General features: G+C 40.4%; 1 protein-coding gene across 7 annotated transcripts in view; it reads left to right on the plus strand.

Annotated features, from left to right (window-relative positions):
- The window catches only part of SCMH1 (Scm polycomb group protein homolog 1), a 131,022-nt gene that overhangs the window by 1,386 nt on the left and 107,917 nt on the right, over nt 1-21,719 (plus strand). For 4 of the 7 annotated variants that reach the window (XM_027766888.1, XM_006164923.3, XM_006164921.3 and 1 more), the window contains exons 1-4: nt 7,542-7,667; nt 14,902-14,970; nt 16,023-16,046; nt 16,935-17,136. Coding sequence is in view for 2 of the 7 variants with exons in the window: in XM_006164920.3 (XP_006164982.1) it covers nt 17,131-17,136 (6 nt within the window). In the remaining 5 variants the exon portion in view is untranslated. Of the gene's footprint in view, nt 1-7,537; nt 7,668-14,901; nt 14,971-16,022; nt 16,047-16,934; nt 17,137-21,719 lie in introns of those variants that run through there. The other 3 variants (XM_006164917.2, XM_006164922.3, XM_006164918.2) reach the window with 3 other exon arrangements.

Consider the following 21,719-nt stretch of genomic DNA (forward strand, 5'->3'; position numbering starts at 1 on the left):
ATCCATACACTGAGTGGGACACTGACTGTAAAAATACCTAGAAGTTTATAAATGGATGTAAAATGATGTCGTGTATACTTGAGATAGAACCGTGAAATGATTAGAATCAGCTAGAGTCCTTCAGGTAAGGATTTGTCTAGGTCAGGGCTTAGCACACTGTGGCCAGCAGGCCGAGTCCCATCTGCTCCCTGCTTTCGTGACTAGAGTTCTGCTGGATCGTAGTTCCATTCATTTGTGAATATGTTATAATGGATTCTTCATGCTACAGTGGCAGAATTGAGTTGTTGCAACAAAGACCCTATGTTCCGTAAAACAGAAAATGTTTGCTCTCTGGCCCGTTATGTTAAAGTTTGCCACTTCCTGGTCTAGAACATGGGTTTCAAATAGCAGTATGAAAAGAAGGGGAACCTGAATTGGTGAAGCATGAACGTTTATCATGATCCAGTCGAAACTGGCTAGTAGTAGGAACCGATAAGAAAGTTCTACTCTAATCTAGTTTATCAGAAAGAGTTTTGTTAAAGAAATAGTGTTAGAAATGCTTTGGATTGAGAAAGAGGGAACATAGGAATCTAATGGAATAAATTGTCAAGGAGACGTCCTGTGCCTGCAGTAAATAGTTGGCTAAGGAGCAGCAGGGATGATAATGATGACGGGGCAGGAAGCAGCCATACAAACCAACACTGATCCTCTGCATGCCAAGCACCGATCTAGGTGGTGCCTAGCCATCTAAGTCCTGTGTTCTCCAGGTCTTCTATTCCTGTCGCTAAACCTCCTGAATTTCTTGAATCCTTACTCTGGTTTTATTATTTCTAAGAGTGTGTCTCCTTCAGAGCGTAGGACCTGGATTTGAACATGAACTTGTATCTCCAGTGTATTATAACTGGCAGGCAGACAGCACATTCAGGACTGTCATCTCCTTTATTCCAAATACTAGTGGAAAAGTTGATGATGCTGGGGGTAGTGGGGGCAATGATGAAGCATTACATATTTTATGGCATCAGATTCATGTGTGCCTGTCATGAAGTATGATGTAGCACCATTGAAACCACTAAACTTTGTTCAAGAAGCATGAGCCAGAAGCATTCTAAAAAGCATCAGCTTCTCCTGTGCCCGGATCACCCCAGGGTAAACATTACGATGGTCAAAGTCTGGTAGGACGCCTGTAGGACAAAGGGAGTCATGGCCTCTTTGCATTCTCATTAGCCACTCATTGCTAGCCTTCTTGCTTGTTACAGGAAATAGTGATGATCTCTGAGGTTCTTCTCTCTGTGTGTACATGCAGAAATAATATAATTGCTGCAAAGCAAGTGGGGGGAGGGGCAGCCCCCAGGAGAGATCTCCGTCTTTGTTCACATCTGCTGTGTGGAGGAGACAGGATTTATTGCTCTCTTTGAAAAAGGGATTGCCTAGCCTGTCTTCCCTCCCCCGCCCCTCCCTACTTCTGGCAGATCTTCCCAGAGGAATATTACATCTCTTCACACTTATCTCCAAATGAAGTCAAAGTGAATGAAGAAGAACTGGCGCGGAGAATCAGCTGAGAGGCTCTAGCAGACTTGCTAATAAGAGAGAGTGGCTGATCTGTGCATTCCCCAGGCCCAGTCCCTGGCCTCCCTGTGGCTTGTCCTCCAGGAGCATAGTGAGCAGGTGATCTCTCCTCTTGCCTGTTTGATCTCCGTGCATTTGAGCATAGCACATAGGATGGTTTGACACTGAAGGAGTTCTGTCTTAGTGGGTTTCCAAAAGTACCTTGGGTTTGCCTTTTTTTCTCATTGCCATTTTTCTACTTTTCTAGTTTATCTCTGGGACAACATCTCTCTCTCCTGGTTTTATTCTTTGCTTGCCCTTTCTGTCATTTGTACATGCATGGAAGCCCATATTAGTTCTTTTGCCTTTTCTCAGCTCCTTGAATATTTAAAGACGGTACCTATGGACATCTTACGTTTAATCTAGTTTTACCTCTTTAAACGCCACACGCTTTCTACTCTTATTCAGTGTGCAGATCCAGCTAATAGGCATCTGTGCTTCAGTCTTTACTGTAGTAAAATAAAATGAATAGAATATAGGGCCAGCAAATGGTGTAGAGGTTAGGGCAGCTGAATCCCACATGTCTGATTCTGCATGTGGCCATTTGGAGTCCTGTACCCAGTGGCTTGAAAATCACACCAGGCGCAGGTGCATGTGTGCCCAAAGTCCTAAGAGGAGAATGGAGAAGGGATTGCAGAGTGGCCGTTCCCCTGGAGATGATTTCTCACCTTCCCTGTCTCTCATTCTTTTACCCTTTCTCTTTCTGGAGAGCACAGCAGAAAACTGAAGGAAAAAAATAATCAAATATACATATTCACACATGGTTATAGTTCTCCCCAAGGTGGACTATTTCATGTTAGAAGCATTTGTAGGAATTTCTTTTGTTACTTTTCAGGGGAAGTGGAGGGAGAGATGGGAGATAGTACAGTTAAGAGCATAGTTGGAGTTCAAATCCTGGTTTTCTACTGATTAACTTTCTAATCTGTTAGAAAGCTATCTGAAGTTATCTGATCTTTCTGGGTATCATTTCCTTATTAGTAAAAAGGTGTGAAGATTCAACAAGATGGTGTCATTAAGATGCTTAGCACAGTATCTGGTGCATAGTAAGCACTTAGAAATAATAACCATGTAATGTTAATAATAATTATTACTATTAGTAGTGACATACAAGCGATACTTTATATCTGAACTTTTTCTTTGTAATATATGAAAATTTCTTTTTACTTTTTCTTGCTTTAAGAGGTGGCTCACTGTGATTGCTTTATCCTGTTTTGAAAGAATGCTCCCATAATCTTGTAGGTTTTTTGTTTTTTTATTTTTTTTTACTACATATAATCCATTTCTCAAGGATTCTTGAAATATAATCTTTACATTCTCTAGATTTGCACTATCCAGTGAAGTAGCCACTGGCCACATGTGTTTTTACATATAAATTTAATAAAAATTAATTAACAGTTTAAAAATGCAGCTCCTTAGTTATACAGCCACATTTTAAGGGCTAAATAAATGGCTATATGTAGCTACTGACTGCCCACTGGACAACACAGATGAGAACATTTCTGTCATTGCAGAAAGTTCTATCGGATAGCACTGCTTTAAGTATTATTCGTGAATGATCTTGTGCTCTTTTTTCAGAATTCAAAGAGGATGTATTTTTTTCTGGTGTTACAGAGACTATTCTCAATGTTTCAGGGCTCCAAACATCCATTTTTGTGACTCAGGTCACCTTTTGTATTCTAACCCCTTAAAAAACATTATTTCAAAAAATCATTCCTGTTTTTTGAAATAACTTCACTTCCCCTGATAAGACTATAGTACCATTAATTTTTTTAAATTTTTTACAAACAGAAGATATTTATTCAATTCACAATTTTGCAGACTGAAAAGCTGGAGACTGGGTAGTAGCTGCCTCTGGTTGGCTTCTAATGAGAGCCTCATGCTGTGTCAAAGCCTGGCATGTTGGCATGCACCTGTAGTCCCAGCCACTTAGGAGGCTGAGGCAGGAGGATTGTGGCACAGTGGGAGGCTTTCTAAAAGTATCTTTTCATTAAGAAATATTTAAAAGTTAAAAAAAAAAAAATACAGAGAAGGAAAGCAGACCTGAAGCATCCAAAAGGTACCAGAAATTTTTTTTGTTGTTTATTTATTAATTTATTTATTTTACATTCATTCACTGAGCATCATCATAGCATACAAAATTTGATTTCCCATATGGAATACACTGCATAGTGGTTTAATTATGCATGTTATCATCCACAAATAAATTTCCATTTCTTATTTTATATATATATTTTTTCACCCTATTTCTCACCCTCTGCCATTTCCTATCCTCCTCCCACACTGTCTCTGGTGTCTACAGTTGCTTTCCATTCCTATTTTTCCCCACATTTTATTGATTCACAAAATAATCTTAATTAATCTAACTACTTTTGATATCAAGTTCAGCTGATACATACATATCAGTGAACACATGTCTGACTTTAGGTGTGAAACTCTGAGTAGAATGAATATACTATAAAGTAGCACCTCACTGGTGCTATATAGCTCACTGTGGTCATTAAATAGGTATTTTTATTTATTTATTTTAATTTCAAGAAATGCAGTTTTTAGCTTTAATATATCAAAATTTTAAAAATGCTAAGAGAACTTTGCTTAAGACTTAAAACCAGGAAACAGGTTAGGGTCCTGTTCAGATAGTAGGTACATGAGCCTGTCGGCAGCTCTAGAGAAGACAAAAATCTTTAAATCTGGAAAACAAAGCATAGAAGAAAATCAGTAATGTTTTAGTCAAAAGTCATAAGATTATGTTTCACCAGTTTAGTCTCATGTACCTAATCTATCTTCTGTTGTGGTCTGATCTTCCCATTTATATTCTAGAATATAACATTCAACTCCAGACTTGTCCCTAACATTAGGCTGGCCATTTTTTTAGTTGTTTTTGAACTCTCATTTCTGTGTGTCTGTATTTAGTTTTCCTGGTATAGCACTCTGTTCAAAACTTTTTGGAAAGCTGATCTGGTGTGGGTAAATCCTTTCAAGTTTTGTTTATCTGGGAATGTTCTTGTCTTTTCTTCCCATATGAAGGATAATCTTGCTGGATACAGTATTCTTGGTTAAAATTGTTTTTCCCTTAACACTTTGAATATATTTTCCCATTCTTTCCTTACTTGCATTATTTCTTATGAGAGGTCTGCTGTTAGCGTAATGGAGTATCTTTTGTAGGTAACTTGCCATTTCTCTCTTGCCAATCTTAGTATCTTTTTGTCTGTGGTTTTGGTCAATCTGGCTATAATGTGTCTTGGAGAAGATCTTGGGTTGATTCTATTTGGGGTTCTTTGTATTACTTGGGACTGGATCTTTGAATGTCTTTCTAGGTTTGGAAAGTTGTCTTCCAGAATTTCATGGAATAGATTATCAATGCCCTTATCAGTCTCTTCACCTTCTGGGATACCAGCTATACAGATGTTTGGATGTTTAATGGTATCTAGTATTTCTCATATAGTATTCTCATTTTGGGGGAGCTATTTTCTCAGTTTTTGTGATGGATTTTTCTAGGCCAGTGATTCTATCTTTTATATCTGAAATTCAATCTTCTATATGATCTAGTCTACTTTTAATATTTTTTCTTGAGAGATTTTCACTGTAGGGCACGTGCGCTCGCCAGACAGACAGAGAGAGGCATAGAGACAGAAAGCGAGAAATCCCCCCCCAGGGGGGATGGTCATGCCGCAATCCCTTCTCCTCCATTCTCCTCTCGGGATCTTGGGCACGCACGCATACGCACCCGGTGTGAGTTTTAAGCCTCCGGGTCCAGGACACAAACCACAGTCGACTACGTGGGAGTCCCGCGACATAGCCATTACGCTAACTGCTGGTTCCCCCCTACTTTTAATATTTTCAAGGGAGGTTTTGATTTCCTGTATTACAGCCTTCATCTCTAAGAGCTCCATTTGATTCTTTTTTATGGTATTTTCTCTTTCAGATCATGAAAGAACTTCCTCACCTCTGGGAAATTATCAGCTCTTTTCTCTTGAGTCTTCTAGAGTTTATTATCTTTCTTCTCTTCAATTTCTGTTAGCTTTGTCACTATGAATATTCTAAATTCTTTATCTGACATTTCTGTGAGTTCCATTTTACTATCTGTGGATGAAGAAGAGTTCATTCTTTTCCCTTGGAGGCGAGGTATTTTCTTGCTTTCTCATATTTCCTACGCCCCTGCGGTTATTTCTGGTCATCTGATGGGTTGTGTGTTTCTTCCTAGTTCTTGAAGTTCAATCTGAGCATTCAGAGGCATGCAGGAGGAGGTGATCTGCAATCTCTCTTCTGTTCTGTTTTTCACTCTTTGTGCATCTGAGAGGTTGCCCTGCTACTCTAGAAATGAATCTGGAGGGTGAAGGCTCAGCAGAAAATCTTCATTTTTAGTCCCTGAAAGCAATATTTCACAACTGAAGTTCAGTAGCCGTCTCAGAATTGGGTACCAGAATTTTTTAAAGTTCCAGTCAACACTAAGCGGAAACTAAAAGAAGAGGCAAAGTAGAAATAATCCTGGAGAGATTCCATAGAGTGGTTACTCAAATTGTGACCACTAGAGTCTTCAGGGCCTAATAACAGAAAGTTGTAATGTCCTTTTTGTAAATATATTACAAATATATCATATTACTCAGTATCCCAGTTTTCTCTGAGAAAGGTAGTAAATAGCAATGTTTTTCTTAATAATCCTTGTTTTCTACATTATATACTTTTTAAAACCTTTTTTTATTTGTTTTTGAAGAAAATAGCATGGAGACTATCAGTCCCATTTTACTGATTTAAAAAAAAAAAAAAAGCAAAACTGAGCTTCAGTGCAGTGAAGTTACTTGTCTAGAGCCTTAAAGAGAAAATAGTCTTTAAGGAATAATTGAATTGACATTCAAACCAGGATAAACTCTTAACTTCATATTCAGCCCTTTTTTTTCTAATGTGTTTGATTTGGTTTGGTTTGGCTATAGGGCACATGCATTCACTAGAAAGAGAGATACAGTAAAAAATCTCCCAGGGTGGATAGATATGCTGCAGTCCCTCCTCCTCCACTTTTCTCCCAGGATCTTGGGCACACATGCATAAGCACGCAGCATGATTTTCAAACTGCCAGGTCCAGAACTCAAACTGTAGTTGGCCATGTATGAGTCCAGCATCTTAGCCACAACACTACCTGCTGGCCCCTGGCACTTTTCGAAAAATTTTCCTTTTGTTTTTGTTTTGTTTGTGCTCTGCCACCACTCAGACAGTAGTAGGGAACGAGTGCAAGTTGGGGAATGGAGGTGCTCTCAGAATTGCTACTGTCTCATTTGTCCCATGACCAGTTGCTTAGGCTGCCACAAGATCCCATAGATGGATCCGCTTAAACAACAGACATTTGAATTCTCTCAGCTCTGAAGGCTGAAAGTCCAAGGTCAAGACATCTGCAGGATTGGTGTCTAGTGAGGCCTACCTCCTCGGCTTACAGATGGCCCCTTCTCTGTTTCTTCATAGGGCCTTTTTCTTTGTGCGGGAGAAAGACCTCTCGTGTCTGTTCTCTTCTTATAAAGACACAGTCCTATTGAATTGGGGCCCCATCCTTATGCCTTCATTTAACTTTAACCACCCCTGTAAAAGCACTGTCTCCAAATACAGTCACACAGGGGATTAGGGCAGAGTATAGCGTGGGGGTGGGCAATTCAATCCATAACACCATGGTAATAGGTTTAGTGTCTCTTGATTTTCTGGCTTAATCTAGCTAGTTGGAAACTATTTAATTATAGGTTTGCATAGAACCGATTGTAGTAAATACCTATATTCTCTATAGAGGCTTAGTTAAATTAAAGCTGTGGTACTTGCTAGAAGGTACTTTTCACCCTGAGATATCTAATAGCCAAATGTTTGTTTCTAAATCTCCTAGTTTTCTTATAATGTAGCCCAATTTGTTAATAATTAAAAGGTCTCAGTATTTTATAGGGTAATAAGTGTTCCCCTTCCTTCCCCCCCTGTTTTACAGATGGAGCAATTAACGTACAGAAACATTGACTTGTCAGAGGTCAGAGCAAGGTATTGGTGGATCCAGGGATAAATCCCAAATCTCTTAACTGCTTGACCAGTTTTTAGTCCATTGACTATGCAGCCTAGTGGTAAGTATCTTTACCCTGTTCTGGAGGTGAGAGGCTTTAAGAGACCTAGCAAGGACTGAATTTAAGGAATTCCTCATTATTTTTTTAAATGTATGTATTTATTTATTTTAATTTGATCAGAATGGGACAAAGTAAGAGAGACAGAGAGAAGGATTGAGAGAGAAAACATGAAAGTGAGAAAGCAAGCTGCCAGGTCCAGGACTTGAACCATGGTTGACCATGTGGGAGTCCAGCACCCTTAATCACCATGCCCCTGCCTGCACCAGGAATTCCTCCTTTTTAATTAACCCACTCATTATGCTTTTTTTTATAACTATGATATCATCTTTTGTTATTAGCATAAATTATTCAGATTGGGAAGGAAGTTGGAAGTTTTGCTTTTTACGCATTTAAAACTATTTCAGGCCAGCCAGTTAGCAGGATGGTTAAGGTGACTAGAACCCACATAGCTGACTTCATGGTTTGAGTCCTGGACCCAGTGGCTTGACAACAACACCAGACACATGCCCCAAAATGGATGGCAGCATGGTCATCCTTCCACCCTCCAGCGAGTGCTCGCTCACGCTCTCTCTCTGGTGAATGCATATGCCCAATAGCAGATTTTTTTTTTAATTATGTAACATTTTCTCCACATTAGAGATTATTAAGAAAGGAGAGGAAGACAAGCCTATTATTTAGTCTTCTCTGTGTTAGGTACCATGCTAGATACTTTATATCCTTAAGTGTCATTAAAACACAGCCATTTCTGGAAGGCATACATTCTTCACTTTCTTTAATTTTTTTTTTTTTAATTTTGCTATAGCATGCATGCACTACCTGAGAGAGAGAGAAACAGAGAGAGAGCTAGGGAAAGTGAGAAATCACTTCCTAGTGGGATGGCCATGCCACAGTCTTGTCTTTTTTATATCAACTTTTTAATAGTATTAGTTGAATTTATTTGAAAAATATCATATACATTTCTGGGTTTAGATTCTAAACCAAATTTGAGTTTTGTGGAAACTGAGAACTTTATGAGAAATTCTTAAAAACAAAATCTCTGTTTAAGCATAATTTTCTAACTTATGTTAACCTTTTATATCCCTTGTTTAAGACTTACTGAGGTGGGATGATTTGTTTAATCAGGGATTAAGTCAAGTTTACTCTTCTACTTGACACTAAAATGATATTTTCTCTAATGCCTATTCTCCTATCTCTACATCTGAAATAGTTGTGATTCTTCTAATTACTAGGGAGGTCAAACAACCAAGCCACATGGGGACAAGGGGTGCATAATGAACCAAGAATTAGAACCAAGCTGCCACAGACCATTAGTATATTCTCTTCTCCATTCCTTGCCTCTGTATCTTTCCTCAAGCTTCTTTTGGTTTCTTGCTTTTTGGGCAGGGTCTCTCTGTGTTGCCCAGGCCTGCCTGGAGCGTGCCATCCTCCTGCCTTATCTTCCTAAATCTCTGGGATTGTAGGTACCACTGGGACTAGGGGTCAAACCAATGACTCTCATGTGGTCCCAGCCTGCAGAGCACAGTCTTAACAGTGTGTCCCACCACAGCAGGACTTCTCCTCCTGTTCTTATAAAGCTCCAGCCTCATGATGGTGGTCCCATCCTGTTTTTTTTTTTTGGAGAGATTTTTCACTGTAGGGCGCATGCGCTTGCCAGACAGACAGAGAGAGACATAGAGACAGAAAGCGAGAAATCCCCCCCCAGGGGGGATGGTCACGCCGCAATCCCTTCTCCTCCATTCTCCTCTCGGGATCTTGGGCACGCACGCACGCACACGCGCCCGGCATGAGTTTTAAGCCACCGGGTCCAGGACACGAACCGTGGTCGACTACGTGGGAGACCAGCAACATAGCCATTACGCTAACTGCTGGTTCCCCCATCCTGTTGACCATACATAATCCTAATTAACTTTTAAAGGCCTCACATCTAAATAGCATCAACATGTAAATTTGGGGATTAAGTTTGCAACACATAAAAATTAGGGGACACTTTTAAACTACAGTAGATAGATAAGAGATTTATTATGGGAAATGGCTCATGCAGTTAAGGAGACTGAGAAGTCCCATGAAATATTGTTTAAGTATGTCTCTTGATAGCTAGAGGTGTAATCCAGTCCTAGTTTAAAGGTCTGAGAATGAGGAGAGCCAGAGGTGTAACTTCCACTCTGAAGCCAAAGGCCCAAAAACCTGGGAGGTAGGGGAGGCACTGATGTGAGTCCTGGTTCAAGAATCAGAAGCTCTAGTGTGTAAGAGCAGAAGATGGATATCCCAGCTTAAGAAGCAAGAGAGAATTCCTCCTTTCTCTATTGTTTTGTTCTATCTGGACTCTCCCTGGATTGAGTGCAGCCCACCCACACTGGCAAGAGTGACCGTCTTTCAGACAGTCTGTAGATCCAAGTGTTAATCCCTCCCAGAAACACACTCCCAGACACACCTAGAAATAATATATACCAGCTATCTGGGCATTTCTTAGCCCAGTCAATTTGACACTTAAAATTAACCATAATAGTTCCACACCTTGCCAAATTAGCACCTACACACATTATCTTAAAGTGTACTTGATCTCCAAATGAAGATAACAACCAGGTTACAATTCTTTCTAAAATATACAACTATCTCACATACAACTAAAAGCATGCTAATCTCTCCCCCAGAAGAGCAGGTAAAGACCTTGAAGAATATTTACTCTTCTCTTGATATTCTGTAATTTAAACACGGTAATGTAAAATTAACAACACTTAAATATTGATATAAAGTCAGTATATCTTTTGTTACATGATAAGAGAAGAAAGCAAACGAAGATGCTTGCTTAGTATGTGTATATATAAACATATTAATCATAAAATAAGGAAATACCCCTGACAAGTACAGTCGTCATTTCTGTAACAATCATTACGTTAAAGCTGGTATTTATAGCTACTTCCTGCTGCTCATTTTGATTCCCTCTGCCTTCAGAAAGAACCTCATTTGGGCATAGTTCTTTACTTGTTGGTGACCGGAAGCTTCACTCCTGAAGGGTCTGGGCTATTTGTAGACCTGCCTGGATTGGGTTGTTTTAGTTTTCCATTGACCCTAATCTTAGGGGACGGTAATACTATTCCACTGACCCTAATCACAGGCAGCGCACAGTAGTACTAAGAGATGCCCTAAGGGAACTCCTGTAGTCCAGGCAAACTCTTCCTCCATTGTGGAGTACTAGTTCAAGTTCCTCTTGGCAGTCTGAATCAATGACCTCAGTCAGTGCCGCACTTCCCTTTGGCCTGTTGATGCAGAGCCATGAGGATGCCAGAGTGGCTGGGTGGCAGTCTCGATTCCCAGTTCAGTGGGTTGTTGTGTCTCCTGGTAGAAGTAGTCTTTGCTCTGTAACTAAGACCTATGCCCAATGGAGCATAAAGTTATGGGAACAGGAAGAAAGCATTCTGCTAGTGTGTCAGTAGAGAGAATGGTGAGTAGTGCCACTCCTGTTTTCATCCCTTGATTCCCAAGCCCATGAATTCTGGCTAGCACAGAAATAGTACTGTATATTGGATGCTGATTCACACATGTGTTACCTGTTGGCGAACCTTACCCGAGCCCTGCAAGCTGTTGCCACCTTGCTGGCATTGTAACTAAATCTTCAGAAGGCCATTTCTCCCTTCTGTCAAACCACCGCCTTTGGATGAAGGGAACACGGGTATTCCATGAGTGAATTCTATGAGTATGGACCCACTGCTACACTTCTTTGGGTTCCTGGATCAGAACCAATGCTGTATGGAATTGCTTCCACAATGGATAAGGCATTCTCTGAATTTATGGACGGCCTGCATGGAAGGAAATCTGTATCTAGAGTGTCTATTCCAAAGAAGACAAAATGCTTCCCCTTCCACGAAGGAAGCAGTCTGCAGTAATCAACCTGCCACCAGATAGGTGGCTCATCACTTTGGGCAATGGTTCCTTTTAAAGGGCTCAGTGGTGATCTCCACTGCTGGCAGGCTGGGCACTCAGCAGTGGCCATAGCAGCTGGTCAGCCTTGGTGAGTGGAAGTCTACTGCTGAGCACATGCATGGCTCCATGCACGTCTTGGTGAAGGAGGTGCCGTTTACAAGGCTGGGGAAGACAGAAAGAGAAACAAGTTGTCAGAGGGTGCATTCTGATTAAGTCATATCAAGCTTGAAATTGTAGTGGTGGCCAATGGGCAGTTCTGTATGGGAATGTGGAATTCCCAGAAACAGCCAGTACTGGAAATGTGAATTTGGGAGTAATCTCAATGAAAAGAGATGAACAGAAAAACCCTGTTTGGGTGGGAAGATAATGTAAGAAAGTGAAGAGGCAACTCATTCAGTTTTCCTGTGAAGGAGAACAAAAAAATGAAAGAATTTATGGAGAGATATGTGGGATTAAGAGAGGGGTGGGAAGGGTGCTTGAGGGAAATTTTTTTTGGGGGGGTTAGGAAAGAATTAAGAATACTAGTGAATATGTTAAGAATACTAGTGATCTATTTACAGTAGTCTCCAACATTTTTGGCACCAGGAAACAGTTTCATGGAAGATGATTTTTCTAAAGACTGGGGAGACTGGGTGAAGGAGGATGGTTTGGGGATAATTCAAGCACATTATCTTGCACTTTATTGCTATTAGTATTACATTGTAATATATAATGGGATAATTATCCAACTCACCACAGTGCAGAATGAGTGGGAGAGAGTTAAGAGCATTTGCCAGGGAGCCATGGAATTTGAGATGGTCAGAAAAATGTAGCCCTGAGTTTGTTTTTCTGCAACTAGACAGTCACATCTGGGGGCTCCTATGAGAATCTAATGCTGCTGATCTGACAAGAGGATCTCAGGCAGAAATGCGAACAATGGGGAGTGGCTGTAAATACAGATGAAGCTTTGTTCACTCACCACGACTCACCTCCTGCGGTTCGGCTGTGTTCCTCACAGGCCAGGGATTGGTACTGGTCTGTGGCCCGGGATTTGGGGACTCCTGATCTATTAGAAAGGGGATACTTACAAAGTCCTTTAGAGGATAAGATACCATAGGACCTAGATCGAAAATGGAGGATTGGCTTTTGACACGTCATCCACAATAACAGGAGAGAAGTCAGAAAGAATGACAGGTGAGCAGATGAGTGCCCTGAATATTAACTGAGCACGTGGTATCATACTGTGCATGAGGGTACACTGCTAAGCAAGATCACGTCTCTCCCACCCTGAATGAATGAAAGGGTTCCTCCCCTTCTGTTTTCTCCATGAACCCTGAATTAAGGTCATTCCCTAAAAGTGAAGTTGGGAAAGGGAATATTTGGAGTTTGAGGAGAGAGAAAAAATATATGAAAAACATTTGGGGTGGGGAAGCATTAGAAAAACAAACATAGAGAAGAAGTGTGGTGTGATTTCTGGGCAATATGAAGTGGCATTTAAGAATTATGGCCATGAGTTTGAAGTGACACCAGTAAGCCTGTGTTTGTTCTTCTTCAGTACTAGTGAGCTACTTAGGTAAGCATGGTATAGGTTGACAAGTAACTTTAGCCAGCATTAAGACTGAGTATTTACTAGATACAAGCTTGACAAAAATGAGGTGGAAGAGAGTTAAAAGCATTTGCCAGAGAGCCATGGAATTTGAGCTGGGTAAGAAAAATGTAGCCATGCCTGGTGATTGATGGTGACAAAGTGGTAGGGTCAGTAGATAGATTTAAATTTTCAAAGGAAAATGCATTCCCATTATATGAATAATGTATCCTCTTTATGAAAAATTTTTAAATATGTAAAAAGAAAACAGGTAAAGAACCTAAACCTAGTACCACCACCCAAAGATAACAAATCATCTATTTTTGCTGTATTTACTTCTGTATCTTTTGTACTAATAATTTGGGGGGGTTCTATTAGTTTAGTAAGGCTGCCATGACAAAGACCACAGGCTAGGTGGTTTAAACAATAGAAATTTATTTTCTGACATTCTGGAGCCAGAAGTCTGAGATTAAGGTGCGGGCACTGTTATTTCCCATGAGGCCTCTCCTTGGCACACAGGTGGCTGTCTTCTCCCTTTGTCCTTACATCCTCTTTTTCTTGTACCTGTCTATATCCAGATTCCTCCTCTTAAAGACAGCAGACTTAGTGGGCTAGGGCCCGCCCACCTCGATGACCTCATGTTAACTTAATGACCTCTTTAAAGACCTTACCTCCAAATATGGTTGCATTCTGAGGTACTGGGGAGTAGAGACTTTATGATGAAGTTTTGAAGGACACAATTCAGCCCATAAAAGGGATGCTCTCTATTTTTTTTTAATATAATTGTCATCTTTCCATAAATATAATTTTGTTATCATATTTTACCTGGTAGCATTATAACTTAAATATTTTCCCTTTTGTGTTCTAGCCTTTGTAAATATTTAATAGCTATAAAATACTTTGTCAAATGATTGCACTGTATCGCTGATTTTCTTTTTAAATTTTGCCAGAAGGCACATGTACTTGCCAGAAAGAGAAAGGGAAAACAAGAAAGCATTCCACCTGGGGTATGGTCACATAGCAACCCCGTCTCCTCCACTTCTCCTCACTTTGGGGATTTTTAGCATGTTCACACATGTCCAGTATTCTTTTCAAGTTGCCAGGTATGGGATTCAAACGATACAGTTGGCCATGTGGGATCTAGTTGCCTTAACCACCAGGCCACAGGCTAGCCCCGGAATTACCGAAGCTTAGTCAGTCTTCTGTATTGAAAATAGGACTTCCCTCCCCCTTTTCATAGATATTATATAGGAAATGGTAGACTTCTAAATAAAGTCCTTTTTTATTTATTTATTTTTTTTTTGTATTTTGTATCTTTTTTCTGACATTTGGCTTTCCTAGAATAGAATCCTAGAAGTGGAGAGACCAGCAGTTGGCATAACGGCTATGTCGCTGGACTCCCATGTAGTCAACCGCGGTTCAAGTCCCGGACCCAGTGGCTTAAACTCACGCCGGGCGCGTGTGCATACGTGCCCAAGATCCCGAGAGGAGAATGGAGGAGAAGGGATTGCAATGTGGCCATCCCCCCCCCCCCAGGGGGATGATTTCTCACTTTCTGTCTCTCTGTCTCTCTGTCTTTCTGACGAGTGCATGTGCCCTATAGCAAAAACCTCTCCAAAAAAAAAAAAAAAAGAATCCTAGAAGTGGATTACCTTATTAAAAACTATTAATACATATTACCAAATTGGAGAAGTACTGAATCTTGTATTTTCTTTCCTTTCCATGTGACTGTTACCTCTCTCCTTGTAGTAATAGACTGGAATGATGTTAGAAAACACAAATATGGTCATCGCTCAGAGTCTGCATCCCAGGATCAAGGTAAGGAAAAGAAAACTTTATTTTGCATCAAAAAATTTTATTTGACACCTCTTATCATAAAACTTGTGTCTTTAAGAGGTCAGGGCTTATAAATAACTCACTGGTTAAAGCAGAAGTAAATGTGGTTGTTTATAGAGGTTTCTATCAAAAGCTCCGTGCTTGGTTTTGAGATGGAAATCAGGAAGCCCAGATTCTGAGTATAGTCGGCCCCCTAGTCCTGTATCCATGGATTCAACCAACTAAGAATTGAAAATATTCCTTAAAAATAAATAAATAAATAAAACTACACAGTCGAAAACGTGGCCGCACTCTGTGACTGAAACTGATTGACTAAAGGCTATAGAAACACAGTTTATAGATGTAAAGACCAGGTACAGTGTGTGTGAAAGAGGAGGGTCTGAGGAAGGACATTTAGAAGAAAAATAGGGAGGCAAAGCATTAATGGCACAAAGAAATGTGGTATTATCTGTTGAAGATATTTTATAGTTTTGTGAACTGGGAAATGTTCACCTGTTGAAATATCCATTTTGTAAGCCAAATACGGTGATTGAATGTATAAAAGAAAATGAAATAAAAAAAACATGCTGACAAAAACAAACAAACAATACAGTATAGCAACTGTTTACATGGTTTAACATTAGGAATTACAAGTAATCTAAAGATGATTTAAAGCGTATAGACAATGTGTACAGGTTTTATGTATATATTACACCGTTTGATGTAAGAGACTTGAGAATCACAGATTTTTCTATCCATGGGGGTCCCTGAGCCAGTCCCCACCTTTACTGAGGAACTGCTGTGTAGATCAGCCTCGTGGCTTTAGGCACAGTTACTTTAACCTCTCTGAATTGCCATGGAGTTCACAAATTGAGGTTCAGGAGAGATAGAATTGGGTGTTGTACTTCCATAACTACTACTAAGAAACTCCGTATCTTTTAAAATGTGAAAATGGACTAGGGAAACTCTCAAGCCCCGTATTACCCTGGAATTTCACCTTTCTATCATTTTGGTATGTTTGCATTATTACTTACAACATTTTTTTTCTTTCATAGAAACTGCCGACATCCTGGAGCTAGGTAAGATACTTTCCTTGTGTTTCTGTTAAATAATGGCAATGACTAAACCAGAGATTAGATTGGAACCCGTTTTAATCAACGAGGAAAAGAATCCCATGTGTCTCTGTCTCATAAACCTGGGAGCCCCACACTCTCGTCTGCCTCGTTGGCCCATGTAATTCATCTCAGCTGTCACCTCAAGTCCTACTTATCAGGAGACCACAGACCACACTCACAAAAAGGAAGGGAAGGTTATTAATTACGTCGAAGGGAGGAATGGAACTGACCCAAACTGCAAGTAACTTAAGTCATTGACTGTGCAATGAAAACAAACTCCCACCATCCGTAAACCGGTTTGGTGGGATTTTACCAAAAGAAATTACTCACAAGATAAATTGAACCAAAATTAAATGTGAAGATTTTCTAAATTTATTAACTAAATTTAAAACATGGAAATACTAAAATATTATCAAGTAACAAGTCAGACTGATACTGCGTTTGGCTGTCGTGCCCACCGAGTGCACTTCAGGACTAGGATTTAAAGAATACTAACATTTCCCAGCCGGCTTTCAGGGTTCCTACATAAACATCCGTCTTAAGGTCTTAGAGTCCTTTAAAATCCTTCTACGTGCTACAAAAATATTGATATCCTGACGCCTTTATCAATTTCTGTCCAAGTACTTTGATGTATTTTGTTACTGCAACCTCACACATTCAGCTCTGTTGTTATGGTCGTCTCTCTGCTTCGTCTTGCTTTATCGTTCTCAATCACCCTCCATCGCCCACTGATGTAGAAAATGACATAAAGCAGTAAACAGGATTCAGAATTGCTGGGTCTGGTGACAGCCAGCTCTGCCACTTTCCGATTTGTAAAATGGGGATAATAATCCCATTTTGCCTTCTTCACAGGGTTGTGAAGAAGAGTACATGAGCTAATGAATGTGAAAACATCTTAAAAACTCTCAAATACTTTTCACCTTTGGAGGATTTTTATGATTTTCATTCTGTTCAGCGGCTATACTCAGATTTTAAGTCAAATCTTCTGACATTCTTTGAAGTGAAGCATTCTGTGAATATGAGCTGAAGAAATGAATGAAATGAAATAATGCAGGTAAAGGTGCCTGACACGTGGTAAACAAATGGTAGTTATTTTTTATTATTCTTTAAAACTTTACTCAAGCTTTTTAGGGTGTTGGGATGTGTTGGAAAGGCATCAATATAGGTGTTGACTGACCTTGACTCAAATTCCTGTTCCCTGCTGAATAATTTGTGGCTTTACACAGATTACTTAATCTTTCTGAGCCTGTTCTCTACTTTTTTTAAAGGTTTTTGAAGCTTTTTTTGTTTTTGGGGGTTTTTTTGTTGTTGTTTTGTTTGTTTTTTGCCATAGGACACATGCACTCACCAGAGAGAGAGGGAAAAGGAAAAATCACCCTCCAGGAGGTATGGCCACCCCTCAATCTCTTCTCCTCCATTCTTCCCTCAGGATTTTGGGCATGCACTCACATGCGTCTAGCTTGATTTTCAAGCTGCCTGCTCCAGGACTCAAACCATGGTCGGCCATGTGGAAGTCCCGCACCTTAACTACCATACCACCTACTCTCATCTTTAAAATGGGAATAAAACCTACTCTGCAAATTCTAATGTGTCAGTACATAGGAGATACTGAAGATAGCCCTGCCCAATACAGGCAAATGGAAGATACTCTGATTGCTGTTGTTTGTACTTTTGCTGCCAGTATAAACGGCAGCAGCAACTGTAGTTAGTGACAACTGAAGCCATGTTGTAACCACCTGTTTCTTGACAGGGAGTTGTGAAACACGGATTCTCAGTTCAGATCAATTATATCATGTATTAAGTGATGTTAAACCTTGAAAGGATATTTTTCCTTGGAGGGTATTAGTAGCACAGACACATCCTTTGGTGTAAGTTAATCGTGCATCTTGTATTTCTTCCATCAAGCACAGCGGGCAGCCCCACGTATCAAACTGAAATAAAATTCAGTAGATTTTAAGAATTTCGGAGTTGAAAAAGATCTTAAAAATAATCTACCCTAGCCTTTCAAAATCCTTTCAAAATTGAATTTCTTCAAAATGTTTTAAATTTCTTTTTAAAAAAAATTTTTATACATTCAATCATTGTGTATCATTACAGCTTGCAAAATATATTTTCCCAACACAAATACTTTGTATATTAGTCCAGCTGAAGATATTATCATACGTCATATCTTCAAGTTGTTAGGGACTTACTACCTCCTCCGGTGACTCACTTTATATTTAAACACATTTGTTGGACTAAGGTATATATATTTGCAACTTCTGTGAGTCATACTTCCTTCAGGTCATAGAGGCAGATTTAGCCTATGTTCCATTCGCTACACTCTGGTTAGAGAGGGCAGCTCTAGGAACTGCCTTCTCACTGCCACTCTGCCCTTTCCTAGTGCAGCCCACCGTCATCTCACACCTAGATTATCAAAACAGTTTCCTGACTGTCTTCTGCCTCCAACCCATTCGTCACCCTGCAGCCAGAGCGACTCCATCCCAAACCCGTCAGTGCTTCCTCTTTTTGTTAATGTGGCATATGGGATTCTCTGATACCCAAACACTGATTTTATCTACAACTTATTTTCTAAACTACGTTTTCAGGTTTTTTTTTTTTTTTTTTTTTTTTTTTTTTTTTTTAAAGAGATTACTGTAGTGTGAGTGTACTCACTGGAGAGACAGAGAGACAGAAAGCGAGAGATCACCCTCCAGGGAGGATGGCTATACCATAGTCCCTTCTCCGTTCTCCTCTTGGGATTATGGGCATGCACACACATTCTTCCAGCCATGAATTTTAAGCTACTAGGTCCGGGACTCAAACCACAGTCAACTACATGGGAGTCCAGCAACTTATCCATTATGCCATCTGCAGGTACCCTAAACAACTTTTTCTTTAAACTCTACCCAATAGTCATACTAAAAGACCCAATTTTTAGCTTTCCTTTCTTTCTTTTTTATTTTCTGTGCTTGAGGGTACATGCACTTGTGTGAGGAGGAGGAGAGGAGAAAGCAGCTTCCCATGAAGAATGATCATACCACAATTTCCTCTCCTCCGTCTCTCCCTCCTTTTGGGATTTTTGGGCACACGCGCACATGTGCTCATACACACGTGCCCCACGTATTTCTCAACTGGTCACTTCCATGATGCAAACCGCTTAGTTGGTCATGTGGGATCCAGCTACCTTAACCACCTGGCCATGGTGACAACTCTTAGCTTTCTTTTAAAAAATGGGGTCTTGGGACCAGCAGTTGGGGTAATGGCTATGTTGGTGGACTCCCATATAGTCAATTGTGGTGTGAGTCCTGGACCTAGTGGCTTAAACTCATGCCGGGTACGTGTGCATGCATGCCCAAGATCCCGAGAGGAGAATAGAGGAGAAGGGATTGCGGCGTGGTGGGGGTCAATTTTCGCTTTCTGTCTCTCTGTCTCTGTCTTTCTGTCGAGCATACGCGCCCTATAGCAAAAACCTCTCCAATAAATAAATAAATAAAGAAATAATAAATGTGGGGTCTTGCCATATTATAATCCTCCTGCCTCAGTCTCCCGACTGGGACTGCAGGAGTGCACCACCATGGCAGGCTCTCTTTTAGACAGGATCCTGTTGTATTGTCCAGACCGTCCTGAAGCTGGTAATCCTCCAGCTTCAGCCTCCCAAGTTCAGAGATGACAGGCACATGCCCCTGGACCTGCTTAGGTTGGACTTGCAATAGAACATAGGCCTCTTGTGGCCCCACCTTTGGGGCACAGTGTCTTAGCAAAGTGTGCCACCACAGCTGGTCCAAGATTCAGTTTTCAGAACTGCCTTTTCTTACTTTCAGGCCTTTAATATGTCATTTTCTTTCCGCCTGAAAGAGTTTTCTTTCTCATTAACTGAGTCCTGCTTATCCTTTCACAGTTTATCTTTGTAACCTGTAGGTCATTTCCTCCGAGAATCTTTTTCACAAACTCTAGGTGTTCCCATAGCACCCTCTGTCTCCCCAAGTCTCACACTTACTGCAGTAGACTGTAGGTGATGGGGTCTCTCTCTCTCTCACTAGACTGAAGCTCCGTGTGGGCAGGGATAGTATTCTAATGCATGAACCTGTCTCCACTGTCTCCACTCATCCAGATGTTTGTTGGATGAATGGATGAGAAAATGACTCTGAAACTTTGCTATCTTACTCATGCTAAATATTTATTGGTCCTTCAGCTTGCCCTCAGGTAACATGGATTGGGTCCTTTTACCACTGAGTCACCATTTTGACTTCAGTTTGCCCTCTCTCAAGAAATGGCTACCAGAACTAAATTGTGTTATTTTACTAGTTCAGGAAAGAATGGAACTGTTACTGGTGTGCTCATTTTCTTCTTTTATTCTCTCAGAAACTTTAATCGAGTCTCTGGTTTCAAGCACTGTGTTAAAGAATGAAAATTAAAACATTAATAAGAGGGGCCTGTCGGGGGCATAGTGGTTAAGGTGGTTGGATCTCACATGGCCAGCTACCTGATTTAAGTCCTGGACCTGGCAACTAGAAAAACATACCAGGCACATGTGCGTGTGTGCCCAAAATCCTGAGAAGAGAGTGGAAGAGAAGGGATTGCTGTATGGCCATCCTCCCTGGAGAGTGCTTTCTCACCCACTCTCTCTCTGTCTCTGTCTCTGTCTCTGGTGAGCATATGTGCCCTGTAGCAAACTTTTTTTAAAAAAATGAGTAAGAGGTAGTCCCTATCTCTAAGGAGTTTACATAAATAATTATAGTGATGGCTCTGAAAATAAAAGGATAAACAGGATGTTACTGGAGATGGGAAAGTGGTAGGATATTTTCTCAAAAGACAGGAAAAGTTAGGCTTTGCCAAGACAGTGGTGCTTTTGCTGAGCTTCAGTCACTAGGTGGGGAGTGACATGGGCAATGATAGGAGGCCAAGAAAGCCAATGGTTTGTTTTAGGAAACTCTCAGGTCCTTTCTAGCCCTTCATGTGACTACCTGTAGCCACTCAAATCCAGGCCTTCCTCATTTCAGTGTACCTGCCTGGACTGGCTAAAGAGCCTCTGATTCTTCCCTCCCTCTACAGGCCTTTCTTTCTGTTGCTTGAAAGTCTATGTCCTTGCAGAGGGAGCTGTGATAGCGTGAAAGAACACTGGGTGGTCTAGATGCTTTATTTATGTTAAATAAAAATACTCCAAGTTACTTTTGTTCTTCATCCTTTTATTTTTTTAAAGAGGAAATTACACGACAATATTATTGAAGCACTAATATGGTTGAAACTATCCTCCTTACCCAGCTTTCTGCTCCTTGAAGTATGTGCTGAAAGACTATATGTAGTAAATCACTCTAAATTTTCTGTGCATGTATGTGTAAAGCCACATGGTAGAAATGTGTACCAATGAAGCCATTGCTTTGATGCCAGGAGCTGAGCTTCAGCTTGAAACCTTTTCTCAGCCTCAGTATTTCATGAGCTTCTGACTTTTAGCCAGGAGGTTGTCTCATGATATATTTAAAAGGAATTAATGACTGTTACTTGTTTTCAGAAGTTCTTTTTTAGGTTTGATATTTTTACCTTTAGCTGCTCCATAAAAGAGTATCAAGCTCTTGATCTAAAAGGGTTATGGATAGTGTTTTAAGAATGAACTTTTGGGGACTAGCAGTTAGCATAATGGCTATGTTGCTGGACTCC

The sequence above is a fragment of the Tupaia chinensis genome, unplaced genomic scaffold (genome assembly GCF_000334495.1).
Source record: "Tupaia chinensis unplaced genomic scaffold, TupChi_1.0 Scaffold143758_1, whole genome shotgun sequence".
Classification (NCBI taxonomy): domain Eukaryota; kingdom Metazoa; phylum Chordata; class Mammalia; order Scandentia; family Tupaiidae; genus Tupaia; species Tupaia belangeri.